We start from the raw sequence: 25,476 nt of genomic DNA on the forward strand, positions 1-25,476 counted from the left end.
GGAAGGGCTGTGACAAAGAGTCTTTGTCTTTGGCCAGTCTCTCCTCCTACGAATCCCAACACAGAATGTGATGACATGCTGCTAAACATTTTATTCCTGAACAAGCTGTCTATCCGCATCAGGTAATAAAACACTTAGGACACAAGATCCTAAGAAAGCTTTCCGCCTCTTACTGGTAATTTTCTTTCTCTTTTTTCCCCCCCAGGCGTTCGACAGAATTCCCAAACCTTCTGACCTGCTCATGGCAAAGGTAGGTACCGCTTTTTATTTGATTACTATGGACAAAATGTCCAATTTAAGAGCATCATGGTTAACATCCAAAGCTGCATAATTGTCAATAGATGTGAAAAAGTGAAAAGTTATTATTTGTAGTTCTTGTAGTTGCATATTTAGTGTGACTACCGAACTGTGCTAGTGCAAGCAGTCCCACTCCCCATTAAGGTTTCTATTTCTATGCACTGAAAAAAAAATCAGTTGTCCATCTACTCTTCTAACAATATTGCTATGTGACTTTTATATCATGTTTATATTTCTCAAGGAAACATATTTGTTAAAATTTGTGAAACTGAATCTGTTTACATTTTTGTAAATGTGCTTATGGTAATATCACATGCAAATCTGTGGTACAAACTAGGAGTGGGAATCATTGACTGTCTTGCGATTCAATTCAGATTTTTTTATTCAAAATGATTTGTTTGACAATGATTTCAATCCATATATGTGCAAAGTCTGACTCGCTAATGCTAATTACTACTCGCGGCTATCCATACAAAAGGCTTCAGGAATGTATACAGAGAAGCATGTTAACATTACTCACCGGCATATGCTCTTCCTACGCTGCAAAAAAACTACTTTTATTGGAATAACTTGTTTGTGACTTTTCCTTCTACTCTCTAATGTGGCTACAACTTAAGTCTATCAGAACGCGCGAAACTACACTGCCCCTAAGTGGCCAAATCATGTACAACATGAACAGCGCTCCCATTAATACTTGATACTTGATACTTAATTGATACTTTGCAGATGAGCTGGACCACCGGTACGCAATGTGTTGCCAAGGGAGACCACAGGAAGCCCAAACCTGGAGAGCTGTTGTACCACAAAGGAGACATACTCACTATTGTTGCCATGACCACGGTAAAAAAAGAAAGAAAAAAAAGCGCTTTATTGAACTTCTCAAGCTGTCAGCCTAGAATCCATTGATGAGCCTTATGTGGTAGTATGATATTTTCTTCTAGAGTAAGAGATGCTACAAAGCCAAGCACAACTCCACCGGAGACGAGGGGATCATAAATGGCGCCGATGTGCGGGAAAGAGAAGCTCTGCGTGTGGATCCAAGCCTCAGCCTCATGCCGTACGGGAGTTTTGACTGACACTGTGGTCTCACATCATAACTTCCTGTATTGTTAAGTTGAAGCCATACCTGACCTTTTACAGTTGGAATCAGACCTCGGAGTAGATTGAGAGAGAGGTTGAATTAAAATGTAGTGGCTTTTTTCCAGGTAAACTAAAAATAGGCGAGGGACTCAAGTCACATGACTTGCTTAAGTCAAGTAATGACTTGATTGTCACTCAAGATGTTCTGTTCCAAATACCCACAAAACCTTCAGGCTTGGAAACGAACGTGCTGTCCGCCTGTCATCCATCAGATGGTTCCACGGGAAGATCTCGGGCCGAGAGGCGGTCCGCAAGCTGCAGCCGGCCCAGGACGGCCTGTTCCTGGTGCGAGAGTCTATCCGGCACCGTGGCGACTACGTGCTGTGCGTCAGCGTCTGCGGTCAAGTCATCCACTACCGAGTGATGGATCAGGACAACAAACTGACCATTGACAACAAGCAGTACTTCTACAACCTCATTAATATGATAGAGGTAGTTGTTTTTAATTAGTTTGTACTAATGCTTTTTTTTTTTAATCTCCGAACAGAAATGAACATTTTTACTCTGCTCTATTTTCTGCAGTTTTTTTTTTTTTTTTGCATTACACTACACAAAGAAAACCATTATATTGAGGTTATTTGCAGCTCACAATCACGCAGTAAGAACAACAACATGACCCAGCATTATTGTTTTACCATATTTGGCAATGTGACTTATTTATAACCTCTAAATAAGGAACACAAAACAGCGGAACCAAAAGAGGAATAATACAACGTGATTTTCATGTGTTGATGTCACCGTTTGACAATTTGTTTCCCCTCTCTGCAGTTCTACTCTCAAAACAAGGGCGCCCTTGCTCAAACTCTACTGAAGCCAAAACCAAAACACGGAGCTAAGTCGGCTGAGATGGAGCTGACGAAAGGTGGCAGTGAGTGAGAAATGTGCCTTTTTCAAGTAACCACTGATCTTATAAGCGTCTCCACTTTGTAGCCGGATGGCTGTTGGACATCAGCGCACTGAAACTGGGACACATCATCGGGGAGGGGGAGTTTGGTGGTGAGCTTTTTCGACATTTCCTCAACATCAAATGACGATAAAGGCATTTATAATGTCTTTACACTGATTGATTTTTTTCCCCACTTTTAAGTGCTAATCCAGCTAGTTTCTAATTACTATGAGTTTGCTGAGTAAATCTTACTACCTATTACGACCGTGTCCTCCAGCTGTGTTCGAAGGCAAATATTTGGGCCAGAGGGTGGCGGTAAAGACCATTAAGTGTGATGTCACAGCTCAGGCCTTCCTGCAGGAGACCACAGTGATGACGTGAGTCTACTCTAGCGAAGTCCATTTTTTTTGTTTCAGTCAAACATTCCCAATTCAATTTGGTCATACTGAATTCACAGCAGTTCCGTAAGCACATGGAACTTTGATTGTTTTAACTTGGCTTTGTTTGATTGGCTCCTTCCAGGAAGCTACGACATAAAAACTTGGTGTGCTTGCTAGGTGTCATCCTGCACAAAGGGCTTCTCATTGTCACAGAGCTCATGACCAAGGTACGTACGTCACATACCAGCATGTACAAAAGCAGCACTTGTAAAATCTCATATAGTTGTGGGAATGCTGAAGCATTTTAATTCTCCAAACGTTTTTGCCGCATAACAACTCCCATATAATACTTTCGATTTACACTGTTCAAATTTCAACTTGCTTCAAAAATTCACGGGGCATATATAGTCTGATTCCACATTTCTTACAGCATCCTCACAATTGAATGTTAAATATCAACTTTTCCCCATTCATTTTCAATGGGACAGACATTGAAGTATCATTTTCCACGCCCGCCCCCATACATATAACTTATCATCATTACCAGGTGTCTGATACCGCATTGTCCAGTAACCAGGAGGTCATAATTTCATAATGTATCTCTCAATCTTAGCATTCAGCTATTAGCATTCAGCTTTCAGCATTCCCACGCAATTTCTCCAGTGTGAAAGGGGTTGATCATTCTAGTTGCGATCAATAATTGTCATAACGCTAACTGAAAACCGCCTACACATCCATACTAGATATAATTATCTGACTTGAGTGGATTTGTAATTGTGTTGCCAGGGAAATCTGGCAAACTTCCTCAGGACAAGAGGACGTTCACTTGTTAGCGCCGTGCAGCTTCTTCGCTTTGCACTGTAAGTTTTGGATTGTGTGTGTCTCGGCTTTTAAAAGTCTTTCCATGACATGCTAATCAGAAACACTTGTGTATGCATAGCGACGTGTGTGAGGGGATGCAGTACCTGGAATCCAAGAAGCTGGTCCACAGAGACCTGGCGGCTCGCAACATCCTGGTCTCTGACGAAGACGTGGCCAAGGTCGGCGACTTTGGGCTGACAAGGGCGGCCTCGAGGGTGTCGGATAACCAACGTGCCAAACTGCCTGTCCGCTGGAGTGCCCCTGAAGCGCTGACGAAACAGGTTGCCGTTGACGTGATATATAAACACATCGTCATACTAGTAAATAGATTCGATACAAGGGTTGCATGAAAGCTTCGGTCTGAGAGGTGTTTCTATTAATTTGACCTTACATGGGCAATCATGCAATACGGTGGCGTCCATAGTCTCTTTGTAATTTAGCAAATAAATGTATATACAGTATTTTTTTTAATACACCCTGTCTCCATATTTGAGGGTTTATTTAAACGGCCCCTATTACATGAATTAGGTACCTGAAATGCACAAATTCAATTTAACTCATTCACTGCCATTGACTGCTATAAACTACAAAAATTCCTTTGAACTATTTCTATTAGTTAAACATTTATTCCACTTTTGTTAACAAGAGAAAACCTAGATTTTTTTAATTGTACATTTAAAACAGATATGAAATTTGTGATTAATCGCGAGTTAACTAATGAAGTCATGGGATTAATTACGATTAAAAACTTCGCCTGACACCCCGAATTTTTAATAATCTTTTATTAATTTTTTTTTATTCATTCACTGCCATTGACGGCTATAAACGTCAAAAATTAATTTGAACAATTTCTATTAGTTTAACATTATTTCCCCACTTTAGTTAACAAGAGTATGAAAAGCTAGAATTTTTTTATTGTACATTTAGAACATATTAAAATTGTGATTAATCGAGAGTTAACTAATGATGTCATTTATTATAGTGAATCTATAGATCGGGTATTGTTTTAGTTTTTTTATATGCAGCATTTAATACATTTTTATGTTTCCTATATTTTCCCCATTATGCAGAAATACTCCACAAAGTCCGATGTTTGGAGTTATGGTGTTCTTCTCTGGGAAATCTTCTCCTATGGTCGACAACCATACCCAAAGATGGTATGAAGCCTCAATGTAATAAATGCAATATGTCCATTTTCACATGTATTAGCTGTGAATGGACGATTACTGACATAATTTCTAAGCACAATACTGTTCTGTATGTCATTCCTTCCTCATCTGGGTTTCTGGTGAGCTGCTGCTTATTCTAGCTGACTTTAGGCGAGAGGCGAGGGTACACCCTGGACTAGTCACTAGTCTATTTTTTTTAAACAAAAATACTAGGGGGAAAAACGCTGATGTAGTGTAATGAATGTAAATACTAGGCAAAGGTCCCGGAAGGAAATTAACAGTACACTGTTAACCCAAATAAGTTAGCAGAAATAATAATAATTTAAAAAAGTGAGGTAATCGGTTGCTATTTTCATAATCTGACATAAATTATTATTAATTTCTTTCAACTTTATTTAACCAGGTAAGGAAGCAAATTCATTATAAATCATACATAAAACAAAGCATAAAATAATACATTACATATAATAAGTTTTATTTTTAGTATGTTTTATATAACATTAATTTCATTTGTAAATATGACCTTTTTTGAAACAATAGAAACAAGATTTTGATCACAAACTAGAATTTTATTAAGTTGCAATTAAATTCATTTAGATTTTATAGTATAGTTAAATTTAATCCAATTATTAGTACAAAATACAAATTACTCATAAAAGCCTACTAAGTTACACCAACTTCACCAAAAGGTAAGTTAGTAGTAGTTTTTATAAAACTTTCTTGAGTATTGCATAATCTTTTTGATCATTTTGAATGTTTGGGTTTACAGTGTAGAACACAAATACTGTACTGTATATTTAAGTGACTTTAATTTAATTATCATTGTGCCTGAAGTATCATTCCTCTCTGTGTGTCATGGATGCCGCAGTCTTTGAAGGAAGTGACGGAGCGGGTGGAAGGTGGCTATCGAATGGAAGCACCAGGGGACTGCCCCCCCGCCGTTTACGCCCTCATGACCATTTGCTGGGCCAAGGAGCCTCGCAGAAGGCCCGCCTTCCACAAAGCGAGGGAGAAACTTGAACAGGAGACGGCTAAACGCAGCCCTGGTTATGAGGCAAAACGTCAAGATGGAGTCGGGCGCTGATCTGGACGTGGAGGTGGATATCCCACTCTGTGTTTAAATTGTAAATAAACTGAATCTGTGTTATCAGTCTTGATAACCTACTACAATATCTGTGGGACTTAAATGCATATGTCGCCCCCCTCCCATGTAATGAAATGTTATTTTGCTGCCGGCCCACAAGCAATTTAACTTGAAGTCCCTTTTGCTGGATTGTTGTCACATTGGATGAGCACGTTGAAGAGATTGAAGTCAGTGTAAGCTCGGTATTTGTCTCTGTCCCGCGAGACGCAAACCCAAATTGAGGCTTGATCCTCATCACCCAATGAACAAGCGTCCTGGAGCATTGCTACAATCTGCTCCGTGATTTTTGTTTTTTCTTCCTCAAGGCCCATAATGGGATGAGCTGCAATTTTCCACACAAGGATTTACTATAAAACCAAATGTTAAAAAAAAAAAAAAAGATGATGATAATAGAAGATTTGATGGGGTTACGTGAAGGATTTACTTTTGCTGGCTGTGTACTGGTGTGTGTTTTTGTGTCACAGGACATAATGGTGCTTTTATCCCATTGGCCATATGTTAATGGTGCATCTAATACCTTCTAAGGTGGGCTTTCTGTTCGACTCTGACAGGCAACAAGCTGTCTAATGACCATCAAGAGAAAGACAGCAATGGAACCTTTTCATTCGTCTTTTATGCTGAATTTTCATCGCTTATCTTAATTGAATTCACTTTCTAGCTTTCAAGTCGATTTTGATCAGGGGTGTCAAAATGTGTGCGTTAATTTAGAGTTCCTTTAACGCCATACATTTTTTTAAATGTGAGATTAATTACTTGGAAAGCCTGTACAACGCAGCAGAGATGTCCACGCCAAAATGTAGCAGTAATAAATGTAATAATATTGCATATATTTGTGGAGACTGGGGTCAGGTTGTATTTTACAACTTAAAAAATGTGCAGAATTTCACAACTTACTTCATGATAAAGATTAGATAGCTCTTTAATATGAAAAGAAAAATGCACTGAGCTGTCACCAATGTCTTACAAATGCAATTATGCCATCTCGTGGCAGAAAAATGACAGACACAAATCAATATTACGCTCGGTTTTTAACAGTACAGTACATCTTTTTAATTTTAATTTAATTTGACGAATTATTATGAAATGACTATCAATGACTAAAAGATGCAGCCATATTTCTATTAGTGTAATTTTTTCCCTCTATTATGTGAACAAGAGTATTAAAAACTTGAAAAAAATATTTTAGTGTACATTTTATTGTACATTTAGAACAGATATAACATTTGTGATTAATTGTGAGTTAATTATTGAAATCATGCGATTAATTAAAAAAGTATAAATAAAATAAATGTAAATTAAATACATAAAAAATACGATTACATTGTTTTAATCGCCTGACATCCCCAGTTATCATTTATTATGAAACATACTATTTATTAAATTTCACATTTTTTTTCAAATCCACATGAGCACTTATTTGTTATTCTCCGACGACTGCTTTCAACTTGCTGTCATGGAGTCATTTAGATCATTAGAGTGGAGCAGTTGCATAGATTACCTGTCAACTAACCGCAATCCCGCTAAGAACTGTATGTTTAGCCTACAACGCCTTTAGTAATTAGGTCGCGCTCTGTGCCGCTGAATTTATTGGGGAGTTTCTCAATTTCTATTCAAAAGTGCTTGGTAAAACCTTTGCAAATCATTCAAGTATCACAATGGGGAGTCTGGATGGCTAACACCTTTTATATACCAAAAAAAATAATGTAATGAAATAATAAATGCATAAAAATTATTAAATACAATAAATAATTGAATGGCCACCAAGGTCAAAAGGTTAAGAAGGCCTGATTCAAATGTGCATTTATGCGGCAAGTCTCTGCTGTTTTTTGTTGGTTAGTAGTCCATGTTAAAAGCACTAGTGAATCACATGACCATCACCTTCGCTACCTCACTCTTCCCTCCTCTTCCTTCATCTGCCATCCCCCCACAGCCTGTCTGTGCTCCAGTCGGGGGTAAGCTGACACTGCGCATTTACACGTTAGCTGCTTTTACCTTTAATAGGATCAGGGCGACTTAGGTTGTCATTTGATAAAACCAAGCAGCTTGAAAACTACACTGCTGGCCCCTTAGCCAATTTATACACAGGATAACGGGCAAACAGTGGAACAGTAGAAGGACAAAGATTTGTAAGAGCAAAATTGGAACGGGATAATCGCCGCAATCTTGTTGCGACTGAGGGAGTTGAAGTTTAACTTGCAAACATTATGCTTCCTTCCGTACGAGTGAATGGGAACATAATATTTTAGCTATCATACCGAATACTTTTTGTTGAGGAAATGTCAAATTTAAGGGGAGATAGTGGTAACCAGGCGGACGGGTTTTGTGAGATATGAGGTATTGATGGACTTTTTTTTTCCTGTCTTTTTTGTCTGGGTGGCGGCAGGGAACTTCAAAACGACCAGCAGTTTAGCAGATGGTGAACTATTCTTCTGCCTGAAGTTTACTGTAAAATTAAAAAAATATATATACCATCCACCGGTCTTTAACCAAATCACATACATTTGTCTTTTAAACATTTGCTAGCTTATTGCTAGCACACTATGCAGAAGGCCATAGACCAGCTAATAAAACTAGCAGGACCGGACCGATTCATTCTTCTGCCTGAAGTTTACGTAAAACTTAACATAAAATAAAATAAAAAATACCATACACCTGTATTTAACCAAACCACATGAGTTTTTCGTTTGAACGTTTGCTAGCTTATTGCTAACACACTATGCAGAAAGCCATAGACCAGCTAATGAAACCTGCAGGACCGGACAGATTCATTATTTTGCCTGAAGTTTACTGTAAAACTTAACATAATTTTTTTTTTTTAAATACCATACACCTGTATTCAGCCAAACGACATGAGGTTGTCTTTTGAACATTTGCTAGCTTATTGCTAACATACCATGCAGAAGGCCATACACCGGCTAATGAAGCTAGCATGACCTAATTTTAGCTCTTTAGCGTAGCAAACTAATCTCTAATGAGGTTAATGGAAAGTACATCATACACAGGAGGATGCATTTAACTCACTTGTTGGCGTAACACAATAAAGACAATCACTATCTTTCTCACTTGGCACCAGCCACAGTTTTTAGTGTACCATTTGTCCATCCGAGTAAACACAAGAGCCAATCGCTCGTAAATGTTCTCTCTTTAACTTTATCTTTAGATTTGTTTGAGGTCACAGGAAATCTCTTTAGTGTCTTTAGAGTCATGGCTGATTTCTAGGACACTAAGCTGGCATCAGCTTCTTCAACTCTGTGTCCTCCCCTTGGCTAAAGCAGCCACTTTTGTACTTGTCTACAAAGCGCATGCACACACACACACACACACACACATAATCAAGCTGTCTAGCTTTCATATTGTCATCAATGGAACCCGTGGAAATGTATAATGCATTTACTTTCAGTTTTATCAAAACAACCCAAATAATATATGAATAAATATGATAGCACTTTGCTTACCTGACTTCCATGCTGGCAGTGCGGGTTCAGTTCTCCCTTAGTGACGACGTGACTGTGAATGGTTGTCCATATTTTTGGTGAAAGTCGCCTGCGACTTCAGCTCACCCGTGACCTTAATTAAACAAGATGATTTTGTTGCACTGTCAAAGGGAATGAAGCCATTTTCAACACTTACGATTGGTCGTTCATTTGTAAAAATAACAGACCCCATGTGGGGACAAACCAATAGTATAGATTTGCGAAAACAAAATTGACCAAATTTGGGCGTGGGAAGGTTTTGGCTCGACGCCTTCAACAATCTCTTCATTGAATACAAAATGCACATTCTCTTATAACTGGGTTGTGTAATTAACCAATCACATTCAAGCTCATGTTAAATGGGAGTCAGCACACACGCCGCCATTTAAAAGGCCTTGATCAACCTCAAATAAAGTAAAAAAAAAATTAATCATGTCTTATGTTTATAATAAATACATTGCAAAACCCAACTGCAGTATTTCAACACCAACTCATGCTGGTGCAGTCCTAATCGAGCCTTATTGCATGAACTTGATGAAACCTGCCCAGATGAGGCAAAACAAGACAACCAAAAGCACTCCAGGCATCATATAGACTTAACCAAATCAAATATTCATATCACAAGCCCACCCAGGTACTGTACATCGTTTACACGCCGGACTGCCACCATTCAAGAGGAGCTCGGCACGTCTTTCTGTTTAATACTGTACGTCACTGAACAGCTTACATAGAAAATACAGTCCTCCAGATTGAAACTTGAAAAGCTCTCAGGTCGGCTACTTTAAGATTACCGGCTCTTCTCCGGGGTTCAAACTAAATATGGCGAAGCTGCCCTGAGCTACTATCCTGCCCAAATTGGGAACCTCGGAACGAGAGGAAACACAATTGACGCAATTCAACAGTGATGCTATCTCTTATGTATATTTTTAAACATTTAATACATTTGGATCCCATTGTGAACTAGACTAAGTGCAATTTCTGCAGAAATTGCGTGGGAATGCTGAAAGTAGTATTGTAGTAATGAATAAAACGAACACTTGAACCCGGGAGGCGTGAATTTTTGAAGCAAGTTGAAATTTATATGGAAAAGTGTTATTTAAAAGTACCCTCTATTCATTTAGATGGAGAAGTGGAACTAATGAATGAGGTAAAGTTGATATTTAACGTTAAATTGTAGTCAAGTATTATGTGGGAGTTGTTTCTCGGCAAAAAAGAACGAGGAGAATAAAAATCACAATAACATTCCAGCATTCCCACAATGAAATTTGTAACAGTCATTGCAGTGTTAGAAAAAAGTAAAGTACTTATATCGACATAAGTGAGGAAATTTGTGTTATTTGTGTTTTGCAGTACCACGTTTGTATAGTGGTCATGCTCGTGTCCCAGCAAATCACTTACAATGCGTTGAGACTCAAGTGTCCGAATGTCAAAGTTTCTTTTCCCCTCGCCGTTTAACACAATGGCGTCCGGTGGTGCCAAGTGAAAACTTTCAGCGCATCTTTTGTCTCAAAGACAAATAATTTCTCCAAAGAAAGTCTTGAGCCGGGGCTTCATTAGGCGAGGCCTCCTCCCGAGGCCGTGAATGAAATTGACATTTAATACAATTAGTTGAGCAGAAAACAGCTGCCAATCACTCTTAAAGGGGAAGGATTCCAATTAATAAACCCTCCTGGTAATCCCCTTGTTTCACCTCCCACCATCCTTGTCCACCTCTCCCTCTCGTCTCCTCCCGCCTCTCGCTCACTCTCCTCACTGCAATGCACGCTGGCTGAACTCCACTGCCAAAACTTTCGAGTTTGAGCGTCTGGCTACGCTGTTTTGCATGTTATATATATATATATATATATTATTTTTTGCTTCAAAGGGATGCAAGGTGAACTCAGGCTGCAGAGTGAGAGCGCACAGTGGATCCCGGAGGAGTGAATGTGGAGGAGACGAGCGTCAGTAACTGAGCAACACGTTTACTTGTAACAGCAGGTAATGGGCTTCTTTTGGACTGCTACTTTTTTTTCTCTCATGTGACATCATGAAGGCTTCTTAAGTTCTACTGAGCATACATAAGAGAAGTAAATGGCATTGGATTGAGTATTAATTGAGTATACTGTACTTGAGAAACTGGCGTGTGATTTTACAATAGCAATATATTATTCCTATGTATGTGTGTACTGTACAAGCAGACCACCCGGAGGCATAATTATTTTTATTTTTTTCAAATGACAAAAATAGTCATATTCAAATGTGTTTGAAGATTACAATTGAAGAATAAAAAAAAAATCAATATTTAAGTATGTCAAGCAAACAGAAGACTAGGATGAAGTTTATTAGATGTATAAAAGTATATTAGAATTTGTATAAAAGTACATACAGTAAATAATTCTCATATCAAGTAAAAGCAAAAAAGACACAAATGTATTTGATATATAAATTTTTGTTCACATATATAAAAAAATGTTTAAAAAAAACTTTAAAATGAGTGAAATGTGTAAAATAAAAAGAAAGGCTAACACTTTTATATAGATAGCTTATATTCAATAATACACAAAATGGTGTAAAGAATTTGTAAATCCAATCTTAAAAAGTTACATTAAGTATGTAAAGCAAAATAAATACTGAGTTTATCAATGTATAAAAATCTTTGGAATTAATACTATTCAAATTTGTACAGCATAGTATGTAGAATAAAAGTTTAAATATAGTTTAAATTGATAAATTGCAGAAGGAACGCTATGATTTCAGTCTCTTTGAAGGCAACACCTGAAAAAAAGACATTTATTTATATATACTAACATATAGATAACATTCTTAAAAATGAATAAAATTATTTAAAAAATATATATATATTAATAACATTCTGTAAATATACAGCTTGATAGTTTCATGGGGCATTCACTATATCAGGTTTTGTGGAGTTGGATAGAGTTCTGACTGGTGTAGATCCAATTTATAAACAAAAAGTCAACAGTGAGGGTTTGCGTCCAAACTTTGAAAGTGGAGGGGATAGACTTTAGGACCCCCCGCCACAGTGCCCAGCTAAGCGGGTTTAGACGCACGTCGGGCTTCCTCCAAGGTAACGAGGTGATCTATGACCTCCTATTTGTGCGGCGCCGCTCAATTAGGCCTCCTCCCCTCTGACCGCAGGAGCCGCTGAGGGGCCCACACGCTCGGATGCATTTATCACTGGATACCATGAGCATGGTGGACGACAGCTGTCTCTCGCCCAGCAACTTCCACGACCTGGCCAAAGGCGGCGGCATCACCGTCGGGGGCCACGTCCACAGCATCGACGTCATTCTGGGATTCAGTAAAGACCAGGAATCCCTGCTCGGCCCCGCCGGGGTCCCGGGGCCTCTGAAGGTGGGCGTCGAGGGCTTGGCGGATTCCGGGAAGCAGCACGAGTCCCACCCGTCCTACAGTGGCCACCTTGGAACCCTTCAAGATGATAGCTCGGAGCAGCAGCACCAGTTTCAAGGTGAGTGGATCTTCACACGGTGTGGAACGTACAGGACACTTACTGAGATAGGAACTCAGTCAGTCCTTAGTTTCAAAGTCCAAATGTGGATGTGGCACATAACAGGTTGAGGAACCATATTTGGGAACATGAGTTGAAATGGACCTCACCATAAGGCATTAAAAAACATGTGATTTCTACCAGCCAATCATCAGACTCATTCAAACTTAATATAATACTAGAAAAATTAACTGATCGTTTTACCGTATCGCCATGAAATATGTAATGATACTGATAATTTTTTTTAAAAATAGTTTAGTTTGTTCCATGAACATGCTCATAACTCAAAACACTCAAATCATCTTTTCCCACTGAAATTAAGGGAAATTGCACTAATCGGTTCCAGTCTTCCCACCAAAAAATGTTGTAATGTGTATTTTAATGAGATGTCATATTGTACTTTATAACAACTTAAAGTAATGTAAATAGAATTAAACCTTTTTTTTTTTGCCAATTTTGTGCAGATTTTTCTGGTGTTCCCGCAACTCCTGGAACTTTCTAGTGCTTCACTAATAGTTCTTCTTCGCAGAGGATAAAGACTATATGACAGTGCTTATATTCAGCATTTTTACGAATATTAGCATAGGCCTTTCAAAAAAAAAAAAAAATCTGACGTCCAGTAAAAGATCAAACTACTAACTTCAAGGAAGTATTTATTTAAATTTTCAGTTCACTTTATAAGAGATGACTGGTGACCGTTGGAGCTCCCTGAACTTGTAAACTTTAATTATTTTGTAAATCGGAAACGTTGTTAAATAAACATGCTTAAATATTTTGACAAAGAGTAGAAGTTTGTATATATTGTTTTATTTTGATGCAAATATTTTCCCTTTTAGTAAAAGTGAATCATAGCTCCAAATATCAGTTATCGGCCACCTTGACTGATAATAATCGGTATCGGTATTGGCCCTGAAAAAACATTGGACTATCTCTATTATGTTGCTGCACCGTTTGTGTTCAACCCGTTGCTTAAATTGATATGGTGCCACAAAAAAACAACAACATAGAAGCTATTTAGCATTAGCATTAAGCTAGCAGACTGAAATCTAAGATATGTGGTTGTATTAAATACACAATACACAACATTTGTTTTATATTTAGTTTGACAATAAACTTAAACTCGGACTGGTAATAATCTTGAAGCCTCCTTTTTGAAGAATTATGCTCTATTTGCCCAACTGCTGCTTGTTGAGAATCTTATCTAACTGAACGTTTTTTCTTTTCTTTTTTTTTAAACCTAGGGAAGATTTAAACTCACTGATTAAATGTAAAAAAAATTATAATTTTTTTTAAATCTTCAATTTATGTCACCAGTGTTGACACGTTAGCCGATTTCAAATCATCAACATGTTTCGCCACGATGTCCAAAGTGTTGCATGAAATGAGCTGTGTGGGCTGAGATTGGGAGATAAATCACAGAACAAGATGGCGCTGGGGGTTTATGACCCCAAAGCCCAATCCCATCTCCTTGTGGAATTCCCCCCTAATCTTCTCTTGTGTGCAGATTAGAATGCACGGGCCTTGGTTTTGTTGTCGCCGTTATGTTATGTCCATGTTTACCGTAATCTGAAGCTTTTTTCAGGTTTGACAGGAGGTTGATGACTTGGTGGCACAGACATGACAAATATTAATTTCCATGAATTTGGCTGGTATACATGCATGTGAAGAATGATCGAGATTCTAATTCAATCTTATCCACAAATACATGAGTGTTTTTAAAAATGTTTTTCCTCAATCAGGGGTTTGATTTCTAGAGGAAAAGGAGGCGTATAAAATGTAACTAACTGTAAGGTCATTCTAGCCAATCAGAAGGCTGAAGAAAGTTGTTTCTGTAAAAGGCACAATAACAACACTGGTGAATGTGACTCTTTTTTTTTTGGTATTTTAGATATAATAACTAGTTAAAATCAGTCGAGTACAGACCTCCACCAAGGCCGAAAAACCTTGAAATTAATATCCATCGTCCTGATGGTATTGTTCCACTCCAGTCCAGTGGGTGGCAGTAATTTGCATTATTTTCACTCAACTACTGCATGATCTTAATCTGCTGGTTCACGCCCCCACTTAGCCCCAATGCAAGCAGACTGTAACATAATTAATTCCTTGATCCACGTATCTATTTTTTTATTTTCATATTCATTTTTTTCTTTTTTTTTTTGTCTTGGCGACACCTGGGTTTGCGAGGAACGAAATTTCGATTGCTTTCTATGTCTAGTACATGTAAAAAAATTAACAATAAAGTTGACTTTGACCTCTATCCAGACAGGGTGCCGCTAAAAATTAATGAGTAATTATGTCGTTTTTTTCTTTGTAATCCAACTTGCGGAATAAACTAAACCACCAACAAACATCCGTCAAAAATATATCTACTTTTAAAAATCAACCAAAAAACAAAATCTTGTCTCATGAGGATACAAAAATGTAAAATTAAATAATTAATTAAATAAATAAATACATAACTTAAAAGGTACGCATACATTAAAAAAAAAAATACAGGAGAATGCCCATCCACAAGGTGACATCTCTCAATTGTATACAACTATCCCGTTATAATGTTTCACTCCAGACCTGCAGGTGGCAGTAATGTGCATTACATAGTGGTAGTGAACTGCTACACACAACAAGCTATTTCATTGCAACTCCATTTAATAGCACATACAAAAATTTACAAATAAAATAACGTCTCATGAGGATATAGCATTTTTGTGAAAACGGTTTAGTTTTACGTAACATGGTGACCCAAAATGTATCCTGCGACGGAGTAAATTCAAAACACCTCAAAACTACTCCATGAGACCATTTGCCACGACTGTCCATCCACAGCTATGACATCACTCCTTTGTACAGTATGTAACTGTCCAGTGAAGTCAGGCCACTTCCCCTTGGATGAGCAACTTTTCCCAAATTGGGTGTCATTCACCCCCCCGCCTGTCCCAAAACTCCCCACTTCCCCTCCCGTGTGCGCTGGCTGCTAAACAGTGGGCAGCCTTCAGACTAGCGGCTGTGATGGGCTGACAGGCACAAGAGCTGGTCGCTGAACCACACCCGACCTCGGGCCTTTGTCCCAGCCCGGCCTTTGTCATGGCTGCTTAATGAGAGCTCGATAAAGCAAGCTCCGCATCCAGCATTGTCGCCGCCCGCGCTCCAGCTCGCCACTTGAAAGAGCACCACGACCCCTCCTTTATGCGCGTCTCATTCACCGAAAACAAGCCGGCTGCTACATGGCCCACTCGTTTGCTTTTCTAAACAATGATGTCATACAGGCTATGAAGTGAACGCAATCGGCAGTTCATTTATGACTTCTTGTGAACTACCTCTGTTACACGGCAGGTTTTCTGCCAAGGCACATACATATTATATTTTACATTATAAGTAGCAACGAGACAAGTGTCTGCCATCTTTGTGAAATTTCAGTTCATGGAGAATGATATAAAATGTTGGTTTCGTAATTGCCATAGTAACTAAAGATTTGTTCTTACTGTATCTGCATCTTTACTCAGATCATAACCAAACTTTTATGGATTCTTCCTTGGCTTATCAGAGTCACCGGAAGAAGTGAAAAGGGCAAATGAGACGATACCATCTTCATTCTGGCATGGGGGTCAAGACCTAGAGTGACATTCAAATCCGAGATTTTCAAAAATGGCGGCCCCATCAACTGCAGATGGCCGAGGTGCATTTTTGGGGAATATTTTCCAACAATGTTACTGCCAGATTCCAGAATATGTCAAGTGAAAGTGCTCCTGTTTTGGCTAGCAAATGAGTTTGTTGAGTCACTTATTCAAGAGAAGCATTTATGTCTTAAGTCATATGAAACATCCACTGAATTGGGCCGTAAACGGATGGCAACTGTTTGAGGAAATGTAGTAAACAACGTTCACGTAATAAAAGTAAACCAGGTTGTACTTTACAGTAAGTTTTTACTCCAAAAGGAAACTAGATTTAAAGCCAAAGAGGTTATATAAGAGTTTGCAACTCCTTAATAGCTTCATTGAGACCTTTATGTCTCGCTGAATGTATTTTCTAATGTAAGATAATTCTGTTTCATAACCATGTATGTACATTAGTTGCTATCCAGGCCGCAGCGTTTCATTTCGTCAGTTTTACTTTAGGAGCAGATAAAGGGTGGAAACAAGTTTAACAAATCCGATTAGCAGTGTTTACGAGCCTCATTGAGGTTGAGAGGATTGACGGCTTCACTCATCTACAGTAGCTTAATGATGCATGCGTCCAACTCATGGCTGCTTGTCCGGAATGAACGCGTTACATTCTTCAGTTCTACGAGGTGTGTAAACCTGCACAGTCTAAGAAGAGCCAATGCGTAAGCTGTGTCGTAAATACACAAAAGACCTCCATTTATTGTCAATAATACCCTTCATTCGATGAATATTTATAGATGCACACCTTCCATTTTAACTTTTTTTTGTGATCAATCAAAAGAGTATTTTTTTCTGTGATGAAGTCAATTTCTGGATTTGCGCCTGCGTTAGGAGCCGCAAAGAATATCGCTTAGTTTCGAGTGACACTGAGAGAAGTGTCATTGTATTAATGTTTGTTATTGGGGGTCGTAGTTTGGATGAATATGCAACTGCACTGATGTGATACAATTCCCAGGAATTCCGCCTCTTTGCCACTCTGCGCTTCTTCCATTGCCTCTGCATTTCTATTGCGAGCTACTAATTACACTTGGTGATATCAAACACCTGTTGTCAATTTTGCCTTTCAGCTCCTCGGTAGACAAGTTGTACAGAAAGTACGGAAACATTGAACTTTTAAAAGTTAAGAGGTTGAATTAAGTTATATATATATATATGTATATGTATATGTATATATATGGTGTGTGTATTTAACATAACCACATAACTTTGCCTCATGACTGGCTTAACGCTAGCACATAATGGGACATGCCGTTGAAAGGCTTAGGAAACTAGCATTGATATTGTGGTAATATATTTTTTTAATGAACATGTATTTGAACAGAAATGTGACAATGTTTTTATAAAATACTGAACCTCACAGTAGCATTTTTTTCTATTTGAAATTTTTTTGGGGGGGGGGGGTGGGCGGGTGGGGGGCTTTCCATTCATTGATGATTTGAGAATGGAGCACGGTCACGGAACGAAATAAAGCCGTCAAAGAATGTGACAAAAATCGAATAGGATTAAAATCACTATCCTTGTGTGTTTGTTCAGATGCCGACCTGTTTACCAACAAGTGCGAGGAGGAACTGAGGAAGAGCGTGGAGAGCGACGAGGGCAAGTCGCCCGAGCCGTGCAAGGACGAACAGCCCAAGAAGAAGCACCGACGCAACCGTACCACCTTCACCACCTACCAGCTGCACGAGCTGGAGCGTGCCTTTGAAAAGTCTCACTATCCTGACGTGTACAGCCGCGAGGAGCTGGCCATGAAGGTCAACCTCCCCGAAGTCCGAGTTCAGGTAGGTCCTCAATTGGCCACATGACCAAACCCCGAAAAAAAAGTTCGCTGTCATGATGTCATTTTCTAAGTCCTGAAAAGTACTTGTCAAAATAGTCTAGTGATTAGATTCGGTGTCATATACGTGTGTGAAGTCTATTGAAACATTTCCAGCTCAACACCCAAGCCATACATGCCTGTATTGTCGAAATCGAACCCGGTATCCGAACACTGAGTTAGGGATGCCACATGCCGATTATACCAGACATATTAACCCTTAAGAGTTTCCAGTCTCTCCAGCCGCTGTGATCCTATCACATCGAGAAGTCATATCTGAAGTCGGCGTAACGTGGCTGATAACGTCGGACCGAGATTTTGGCTGATCATATATAGATTCGCTCTTTAATTGTTCCGTTCTAGAGCTGGGTTCAAATTTTCAAAAAATCAAATAATCAATATCAAATTGATTTTCTTTTCAAGTCTGATATCGATTCATAAAAGCATGAATTTAGTATCTCTTTTTCCCATAAATTCTTAAGAAAATACAATTTTAAGGCCAATTTTGTTGTTGTATCTTACTGTTTTCTTGAAATTTACTGTTCACATGAATTTAAAAGTATTTTATATATATTTATAAAATACTTGAATTATTGCACTTTAAGACAATTCGGAATCTTTTTCATTTATATTTGCATTTATTGAATTAGAATTATACAAATATTTTCATCTCATCCTTGCTGATGTTAATGTTTTGTGTAACACTTAAGTGATTATAACACGTTCTGCTCATGAATAAACTAAATCATTTAACCAGTTACTGCCTCTACAAAATTTTAATTGGAATTTAATGTTTGTGGAGTTTTTTTTATCATGTTCTTGCTATGTAGGAAGAATTGATGTTCCAAAATTAATCAATACCAGATTGAAGTGAATCGAAGAAAATCTAAATCGAATCGAACTGAACTCATGTGAATCAAAATTGAATCGATTGAGGAAATTAGAATCGATAATCAGCCTTATTCAGTTGTATGAGTTTGAACGGATTGACAAATAAATGTTGATGGAGCTACACATAAAGGCTGAAATCTGATTGGACGGATTTTTTTTTTTTAAAAGGATACTGGTACTTGACTCATTTAGCTATTTTCAGCAGTAAAAAGTTAGCAGTTTGTCCAGAATTAATTTGATAACTACATTATTTTTTTGTATACAATGAATACCTTTAAAAACGAATTTTCCACTTGCTCTCGACTAAAGATGACATCACCTGTGCGGAGGAAGTAGGTAACAACCAATCATGGCTCACCTGTTTTCTGAGTTTGGTCAGCAAACTGACCCATGATTGGTCATTATTTACTTCCTCAGCACAGGTGATGTCATCTTCAGTCGACAGCAAGTGGGAAAATATGTTTTTAAAGGTATTAATTCTACAGGAAAAATTATCAAATTCCTTCTGGACAAACTAAATTGCTAAATGAGTATCCCTTTAACATCCATGTGTACTACAAAATTAATAAATTAATACAACGTCTTCACTCTCCAGGTGTGGTTTCAGAACCGAAGAGCTAAATGGAGGCGTCAGGAGAAAATGGACGCCAGCACCATGAAGCTCCACGACTCGCCGATGCTGTCCTTCAACCGACCGGCGTCGGTCCACACCACCATGGGACCCATGAGCAACTCCCTCCCCTTGGACCCGTGGCTGACCTCCCCCTTGTCCAGCGCCACGCCGGTCCACAGCATCCCGGGCTTCATGGGCCCGGCCCAAGGCCTCCAGCCCAACTACCCCGGCCACGGCTTCCTCAACTCCAGCCCTCATCCGTCCATGGGGCAGGGAATGCAGAGTATGGCGCCGCCGCCTTACCAGTGTCCGGCGCCGTACCCCGACAAGTTCCCGCTGGAGGACATGGAACATCGCAGCTCGAGTATCGCTGCACTGAGGATGAAAGCCAAGGAACACATCCAGTCCATGGATAAAACCTGGCTGCCCATGTGACTAACACTGAGTGGTTCCTTGGAGTGCTGACATTACCCATAATGCAAAGGAAAATGATTCAAAACTGAGGATTTAGGGACTTTCTTTTTACGTTTATATTATTTGTCTTTTTTTTTATATAGATCTGAAGGACATACAGTGGATGACTGATGTTTTTCAACTGCCCTTTTTGAATGTGCGGCAATATTTTCCATTACCATGACTCCATCTTCATAAGTCAATCGAATCCGGCTACTGTATAATGTACTTTCTGCTGTTTACCCCCCTTTCTTTCCTTTTCCCTAAAATTATTATTATTATTTTTACAAATTCAATCAAGTTGCCAATTTGTTAATGAGCTAATCAGAGTATAAAGTACAAAGGAGTATTGGGGCTCACTGAGGAGAAGTTCTGTAGAAGAATTTGGATCTGAACTTCTTTCTCTCTTGCATCACAAATTTGTTTTCATGAAATGACGATTGCATGCAAGTCTATTCTCCAAAAATATACTTTTTTTTTAATGGCTGTTCAATACCACTTTGATCCCAGTGCTCAACTCTTGGGTAGTCACCGATACTAATAACAAGTACCGATACCACTAGTACTTTTGATACATATAATTTCCCCTTAAAAACAATGACGTCATTTTAAAGAAAGACTTTTATATCCCAATATAGCATTTTTTCATATTTTTCCTTGCATGAAATGAATCGTGGAAATTTTCAAATTTCTAGTTCCTGATCGTAAATCCGCTACAAGAGAGCAGCAAATACTAGTATCGGCTTCTGTCGCGAGCACCGATACCTTGAAATAACGGCTGGTGTCGGTATTGGTCATCCATCCCTACTTTCTTTCCTCATAAAGTTAGGACTTTAAAAAAAACATTATGGATTTATAGTTCTAAAATAACTTTATTCTCGTGATTTTCTTGGGATTAAAATAAATAAATAAAAATCCTTGCAGGATTTTGACTTCCCCCTTACTTTTTTTTTAAATGATTTCTTTCCTCTAAAAAAATCTTACTTTACTTGATAAATAGTACTTTTATTCTCAATTTAAAAGCTTAATTTTCATAAAATAACAAACTTTTTTCCTAATGAATTTATGACTTTCTATTAAAAAATAAAATGTTTTTAACAATAGCATTTTTTCCCTAAAATTACAACTTTATCTGTTTAAAAAAAAAATTTGTTTTCTCCCCATGAATGATCCAACTTGATCCTTTCTCATAATACTAGAACATGATTTTTTTTAAAGTACTTTTATCTAATATCATTAAGACTTTTTAATTATTTTCAGTTTGCGCTGATACTCCTTTGTAGCTTTGTCGCTCCAATTTTTTTCCCGCCCAACCCTTAACTTTTAGAGTTGATGAACACACCTGTACGTTATGGTCTTGGAAAAAGTACAAGTTACTTCAATCATTAAATTGAGCGGCAGAATAGATCACTCGTGTGGTCCCTACTCCAAACAGTGTAGGTGCATTTGTGCCTACAGCTCACAGATAGCAATACAAAAAAAAAATCCCCCAAATTTGACTGTAAAGTCAATAATCGCTCAAAGGGCAGTAATCCGAGGTAAGATGGCACCTTCTAAATGAGGAATATACCAAAAAATAATCATGCACAGTTGCTTTGTGGGTGTGCTGTCATGCTTTAACGAGGGAGGAACGGAATGTAGCAAGTTTTAAAAAAATGAAGAAGGGGGGGGGGGGGGGGAGACAACAGTTTTTCTTAATTTCTTGTGCTTGAGTGGCTGTTGGAGCAGAAAGGCTGTTGGCAGCTCAGTGTTGGGTGGCTGCGCGTACGTGCGGGGCAGCACCGTGTGATGCGTCACCCTACATAGTTCAGCCTTTGTTCATCACAATTGATCCAAGTGCATTCTCTTTGTTTGCAGTTGAGGGACGGGTGCGGGGGTGGGTGGGGGGCGGGGGTGTCTCAGGCAGCACTAAATAGGCCCTTGTAACCATTTGTGTTTCTTTCTCAATCAAAGGAGGGGAAGCATCAATTGGAGCTGCTATGATCACTAGTGACGCTATATTGGTCTCGTCCATCTGTCTTTGAGTTTGGCTCCAATTGAGAAGACGCTCACCTAAACACTCATTTAAAGGGGAAGTCAACCCGGATAATATGCCTAAACAAGGCATGCTGATTCATATTGCGTTTGTGCAATAGGAATTAAGCAGCAAAATCCGCCTGTTTGTATCCATCGAAGGGGGGGGGGGGGGCGGCCATTTTGCTCGGTGAACGACCAATCGCAGCTCAGCTTGCTCACATCACATGATCAAACTCAGAAAGCAGGTGAGCCGTGATTGGTTGTTACCTGAGCAACTGTGATGTCATTTTCAGTCGACAACAAATGGCAAAATGGCCGCCCCCTGAGATGGATACAAACAGGTGGATATTGCTGCTTAATTCATACACACATATTGTAAAGACCATTTTAGGTTGACTTCCCTTGTTATGGTTTGGAATATAACTATCAATCAGCTGCTCATTTTTGCATTGTATAGTTTTTGTTTTTTGTATTGCGGGTTATTGTTGTTTGGACATCTGATTGGACCTCAAACTGTGGACAAATGAGGATTACCTTGCACAAATAGAGCTTCCTACATGTGTGATTTGGGACCACGAATAAGCCAAAGGTTACGGACAAAACTGCACTAGTTTTTTTTTTTTTAATGGCACAGGTTGTTTGTTTTTTTTACCCTGTGATGCTGTTTTGTTTCTAGCAATACGTGTCATAGTGATAGACATCTTTCCTTTTGTCTGCAACATCGAGATGCATATTCTGGAAAGACGTGAACAAAGATCGACTGGAAATAAATATAGTTTGATAGAACATGTGTCACTGCTTTCTCACTTTCATGTTGACCCGTGTCCCCATTCCCACAGTTCCCCCCCCCCCCCCCCAGTAAGTCTAAAGAGCAAGATTACAAGAGAATAATCGTTATCATCTGACATACATGCGCGGAGACATTTTTCTTTCTTTTTCCTTGTGCTTGTCACTTGTGCTCCAACTCCCTCCGTGTGTGTGCCTCCCCTCTCTCTTCTTTTTTTTTTCTTCCACCCCTCCCAATCCTCCATAGCTGGATGGCAGGGTGCCAGCCCGTTAGGAAGATGAGACTCCAATCAATCAGGGCTTCCCAGGGGGGCCTCTGAGCACAGGGTCCGGCTCCCTAATTGCCCCCCCCCCCCCCCCCCCAAGCAAGCGAGCTGTGAGGCAGCGAGGCCCGCAGGCTGAGCCGCTGTAACACATGTTGACGTATGGGGCCGCTGCATCACTTTCTTGGACAGATGGACGGCCATATGCATGTCGGCGCGTGGATAAACAGCAAGAGGGCAATGTTTACATGTTTCTGTTAACATCTCGTCAAAGATATCAGCCGCTGTATCACACTTCGGGGTGGGGGGGGGGGGTTGATTAGCGGCAGCAGTGGAAAAAAATTATGGACAGTAAAGGCATTTTCCCCAAGTGCTGTACAACATGGACAGAAGTTATGTAATGAATTTGTTTAGCTTATGTTGATTCTTGATTTGTTTGTTTTTTTACTTGGAAAAAAAACAAAAAACTATTACAGCCAATTTTTTTTTTTTTTAGAATACCACCATTTTCAGTTTCAATGAACCGGTACATTTGGTATCGGCCCTTTATTGGGGACTTACCCGAATTAATCCAACTCTTAATAAAATCACGTGGCAATTAGAGAAGCCATCAATACTATACAAAGACGCGACAGAAGAGCACGCAACTGTTCCACATACATCATCTTGAGCAGTTCAGATTAATCAATATTTATCTAATGACAAGGACAAAAACATCCAAATAAACTCAATCTTACACAACAGAGTTTCTGATTAACAAATGCGTTAACGCCAATCGCGATAGACGTGTTTTCTTCGTCGAACTGGGCTTGGTGAGACCAACCAATCAGATGACAGAAAAATGCGGATATTATTGAAGGCCAGCTTCCTGGCTCTATGAGGCATATTTGAAATGAGGAATGTTTGATGACACTTTTTTTCAGACCAGATAGTATGAGTACTTAACTCTGGAGTAGTCCCCAATGCGATACCGAGGACCGATAACACTAGTACTTTTGATACATTAAAGAAAAAAAAAACAATGACTGATCACTTCAAGGCCTACATATGCCAATATAGCATTTTCCCTTAAAAATGCATAAATTAATGGTCATTTTCTTTTTGGATAATTTTTAGTACCTCATAAAACGTAAAACGGCCACAAGAGGCATGGGCCGCCGTTGCAAGTACTGATTAGACGAGTAAGCCCTGGATGCCGCAACGCCGGGTGGACCTAAACGTTTGACGGATTTTCGACCTTGAAGCGCCTTCTTCTTTTTTCCTTTGTTGTTAAACCTAACCATAGCCATAACCCTACCCCATAACAATTACAGTATGTTTTGAACACTTTATTGAACAACGAAAATTCAAAACTGACCGAAACCAAAATACTGTACTAACCTCAACCGTCCAGGGATACGCTATCTGCTGGGGACGTGTAGTACTGCACTTCCGCTTCTTCCACAAACTGTTTAGTTAGCTCCGCCCCCGGCTGACTGAGGGGTGGAGTGTTTGTAATTTTCAATGCTCCATAATGTGTTTAAAAAAATAACTCCTCGAACTGCACTCTGCATCCAGGGCTACTTGGAGTAGAGATAGACCGATATGTTTTTTTCCACTGGTGATACATATACAGATTAGTAGTAGTAATGGAGGCTGATAACCGATATTTGGAGCCAAAATTCATTTGCAGAAAAAGAGAAAAAATATTGCCATCAAAATGTTTATACAAATTCCAACTTTTGTTGAAATGTCAAGCATATGTTTATTGAACCGCTTTTCAGATTTGCAAAATGTGGAAGGTTTTTGTTGTTGTCTTAGCCAGTCGACATTTTAAAATTCTGACAAAAAATTCAGGGAGCTCCCAGGGTCATCAGGATGTCTTAAAAAGTGAAATAGAAACTTAAACAAGTAAATACCATAGCTCCCTATAGTTTTCTACAGTAAATAACTTTTTCCAAAATTTCAAAATAATTGAAATCTTAAGCTTTCATGTATATAACTGGTACCGATGATACCTTGAAATAAGGCCTGGTATCAGCCCGATATGATACCTGGTATCGGTACTTGCCCATCCCTTATTTGAAATCCAATTGGTTAAAGAAACAGGCCCGCTGCTCATATAGTTTGAGTTAGGCTATCCAG

At 39.0% G+C, this 25,476-nt stretch overlaps 2 protein-coding genes across 3 annotated transcripts; both read left to right on the top strand.

Annotated features, from left to right (window-relative positions):
* Positions 1 to 9: 9 nt before the first annotated feature.
* matk (megakaryocyte-associated tyrosine kinase) lies at positions 10 to 12,512 on the top strand. 2 transcript variants are annotated; one of them, XR_015096559.1, is made up of 15 exons: positions 10 to 122; positions 206 to 250; positions 1,024 to 1,137; positions 1,239 to 1,354; positions 1,650 to 1,869; positions 2,206 to 2,299; positions 2,368 to 2,433; positions 2,601 to 2,700; positions 2,846 to 2,930; positions 3,490 to 3,563; positions 3,644 to 3,845; positions 4,635 to 4,721; positions 5,602 to 5,830; positions 11,215 to 11,327; positions 12,489 to 12,512. XR_015096559.1 is itself a non-coding variant. In XM_086090174.1 (13 exons), the coding sequence occupies exons 2-13, from the start codon at positions 242 to 244 to the stop codon at positions 5,815 to 5,817; spliced, it is 1,383 nt and encodes a 460-aa protein (XP_085946300.1). In that variant the 5' UTR covers positions 10 to 122; positions 206 to 241; the 3' UTR covers positions 5,818 to 7,054. The 2 variants fall into 2 exon arrangements, 1 of the variants encoding a protein (XP_085946300.1); XM_086090174.1 differs by lacking the exons at positions 11,215 to 11,327; positions 12,489 to 12,512 and having other exon boundaries at positions 5,602 to 7,054.
* Positions 11,115 to 21,934, top strand: rx1 (retinal homeobox gene 1). The gene is made up of 4 exons (XM_086090178.1): positions 11,115 to 11,327; positions 12,489 to 12,819; positions 18,051 to 18,295; positions 19,817 to 21,934. Exons 2-4 carry the CDS (start codon positions 12,516 to 12,518, stop codon positions 20,267 to 20,269), a joined length of 1,002 nt encoding a protein of 333 aa, XP_085946304.1. The 5' UTR covers positions 11,115 to 11,327; positions 12,489 to 12,515; the 3' UTR covers positions 20,270 to 21,934.
* The last annotated feature ends 3,542 nt before the right edge of the window (positions 21,935 to 25,476 follow it).

Source organism: Leptonotus elevatus, chromosome 11 (assembly GCF_054856555.1).
Source record: "Leptonotus elevatus isolate MCC_2025b chromosome 11, RoL_Lele_1.0, whole genome shotgun sequence".
In the NCBI taxonomy this organism is placed as follows: domain Eukaryota; kingdom Metazoa; phylum Chordata; class Actinopteri; order Syngnathiformes; family Syngnathidae; genus Leptonotus; species Leptonotus elevatus.

Coding starts and splice junctions, on each gene's coding strand:
- matk (XM_086090174.1), top strand. Junction 2,300..2,367: donor TGAGATGGAGCTGACGAAAG/GTGGCAGTGAGT, acceptor TCCACTTTGTAG/CCGGATGGCTGTTGGACATC. Junction 3,564..3,643: donor CAGCTTCTTCGCTTTGCACT/GTAAGTTTTGGA, acceptor GTGTATGCATAG/CGACGTGTGTGAGGGGATGC.
- rx1 (XM_086090178.1), top strand. CDS start 12,516: ATGCATTTATCACTGGATACCATGAGCATGGTGGACGACAGCTGTCTC. Junction 12,820..18,050: donor GCAGCAGCACCAGTTTCAAG/GTGAGTGGATCT, acceptor GTGTTTGTTCAG/ATGCCGACCTGTTTACCAAC. Junction 18,296..19,816: donor TCCCCGAAGTCCGAGTTCAG/GTAGGTCCTCAA, acceptor TTCACTCTCCAG/GTGTGGTTTCAGAACCGAAG.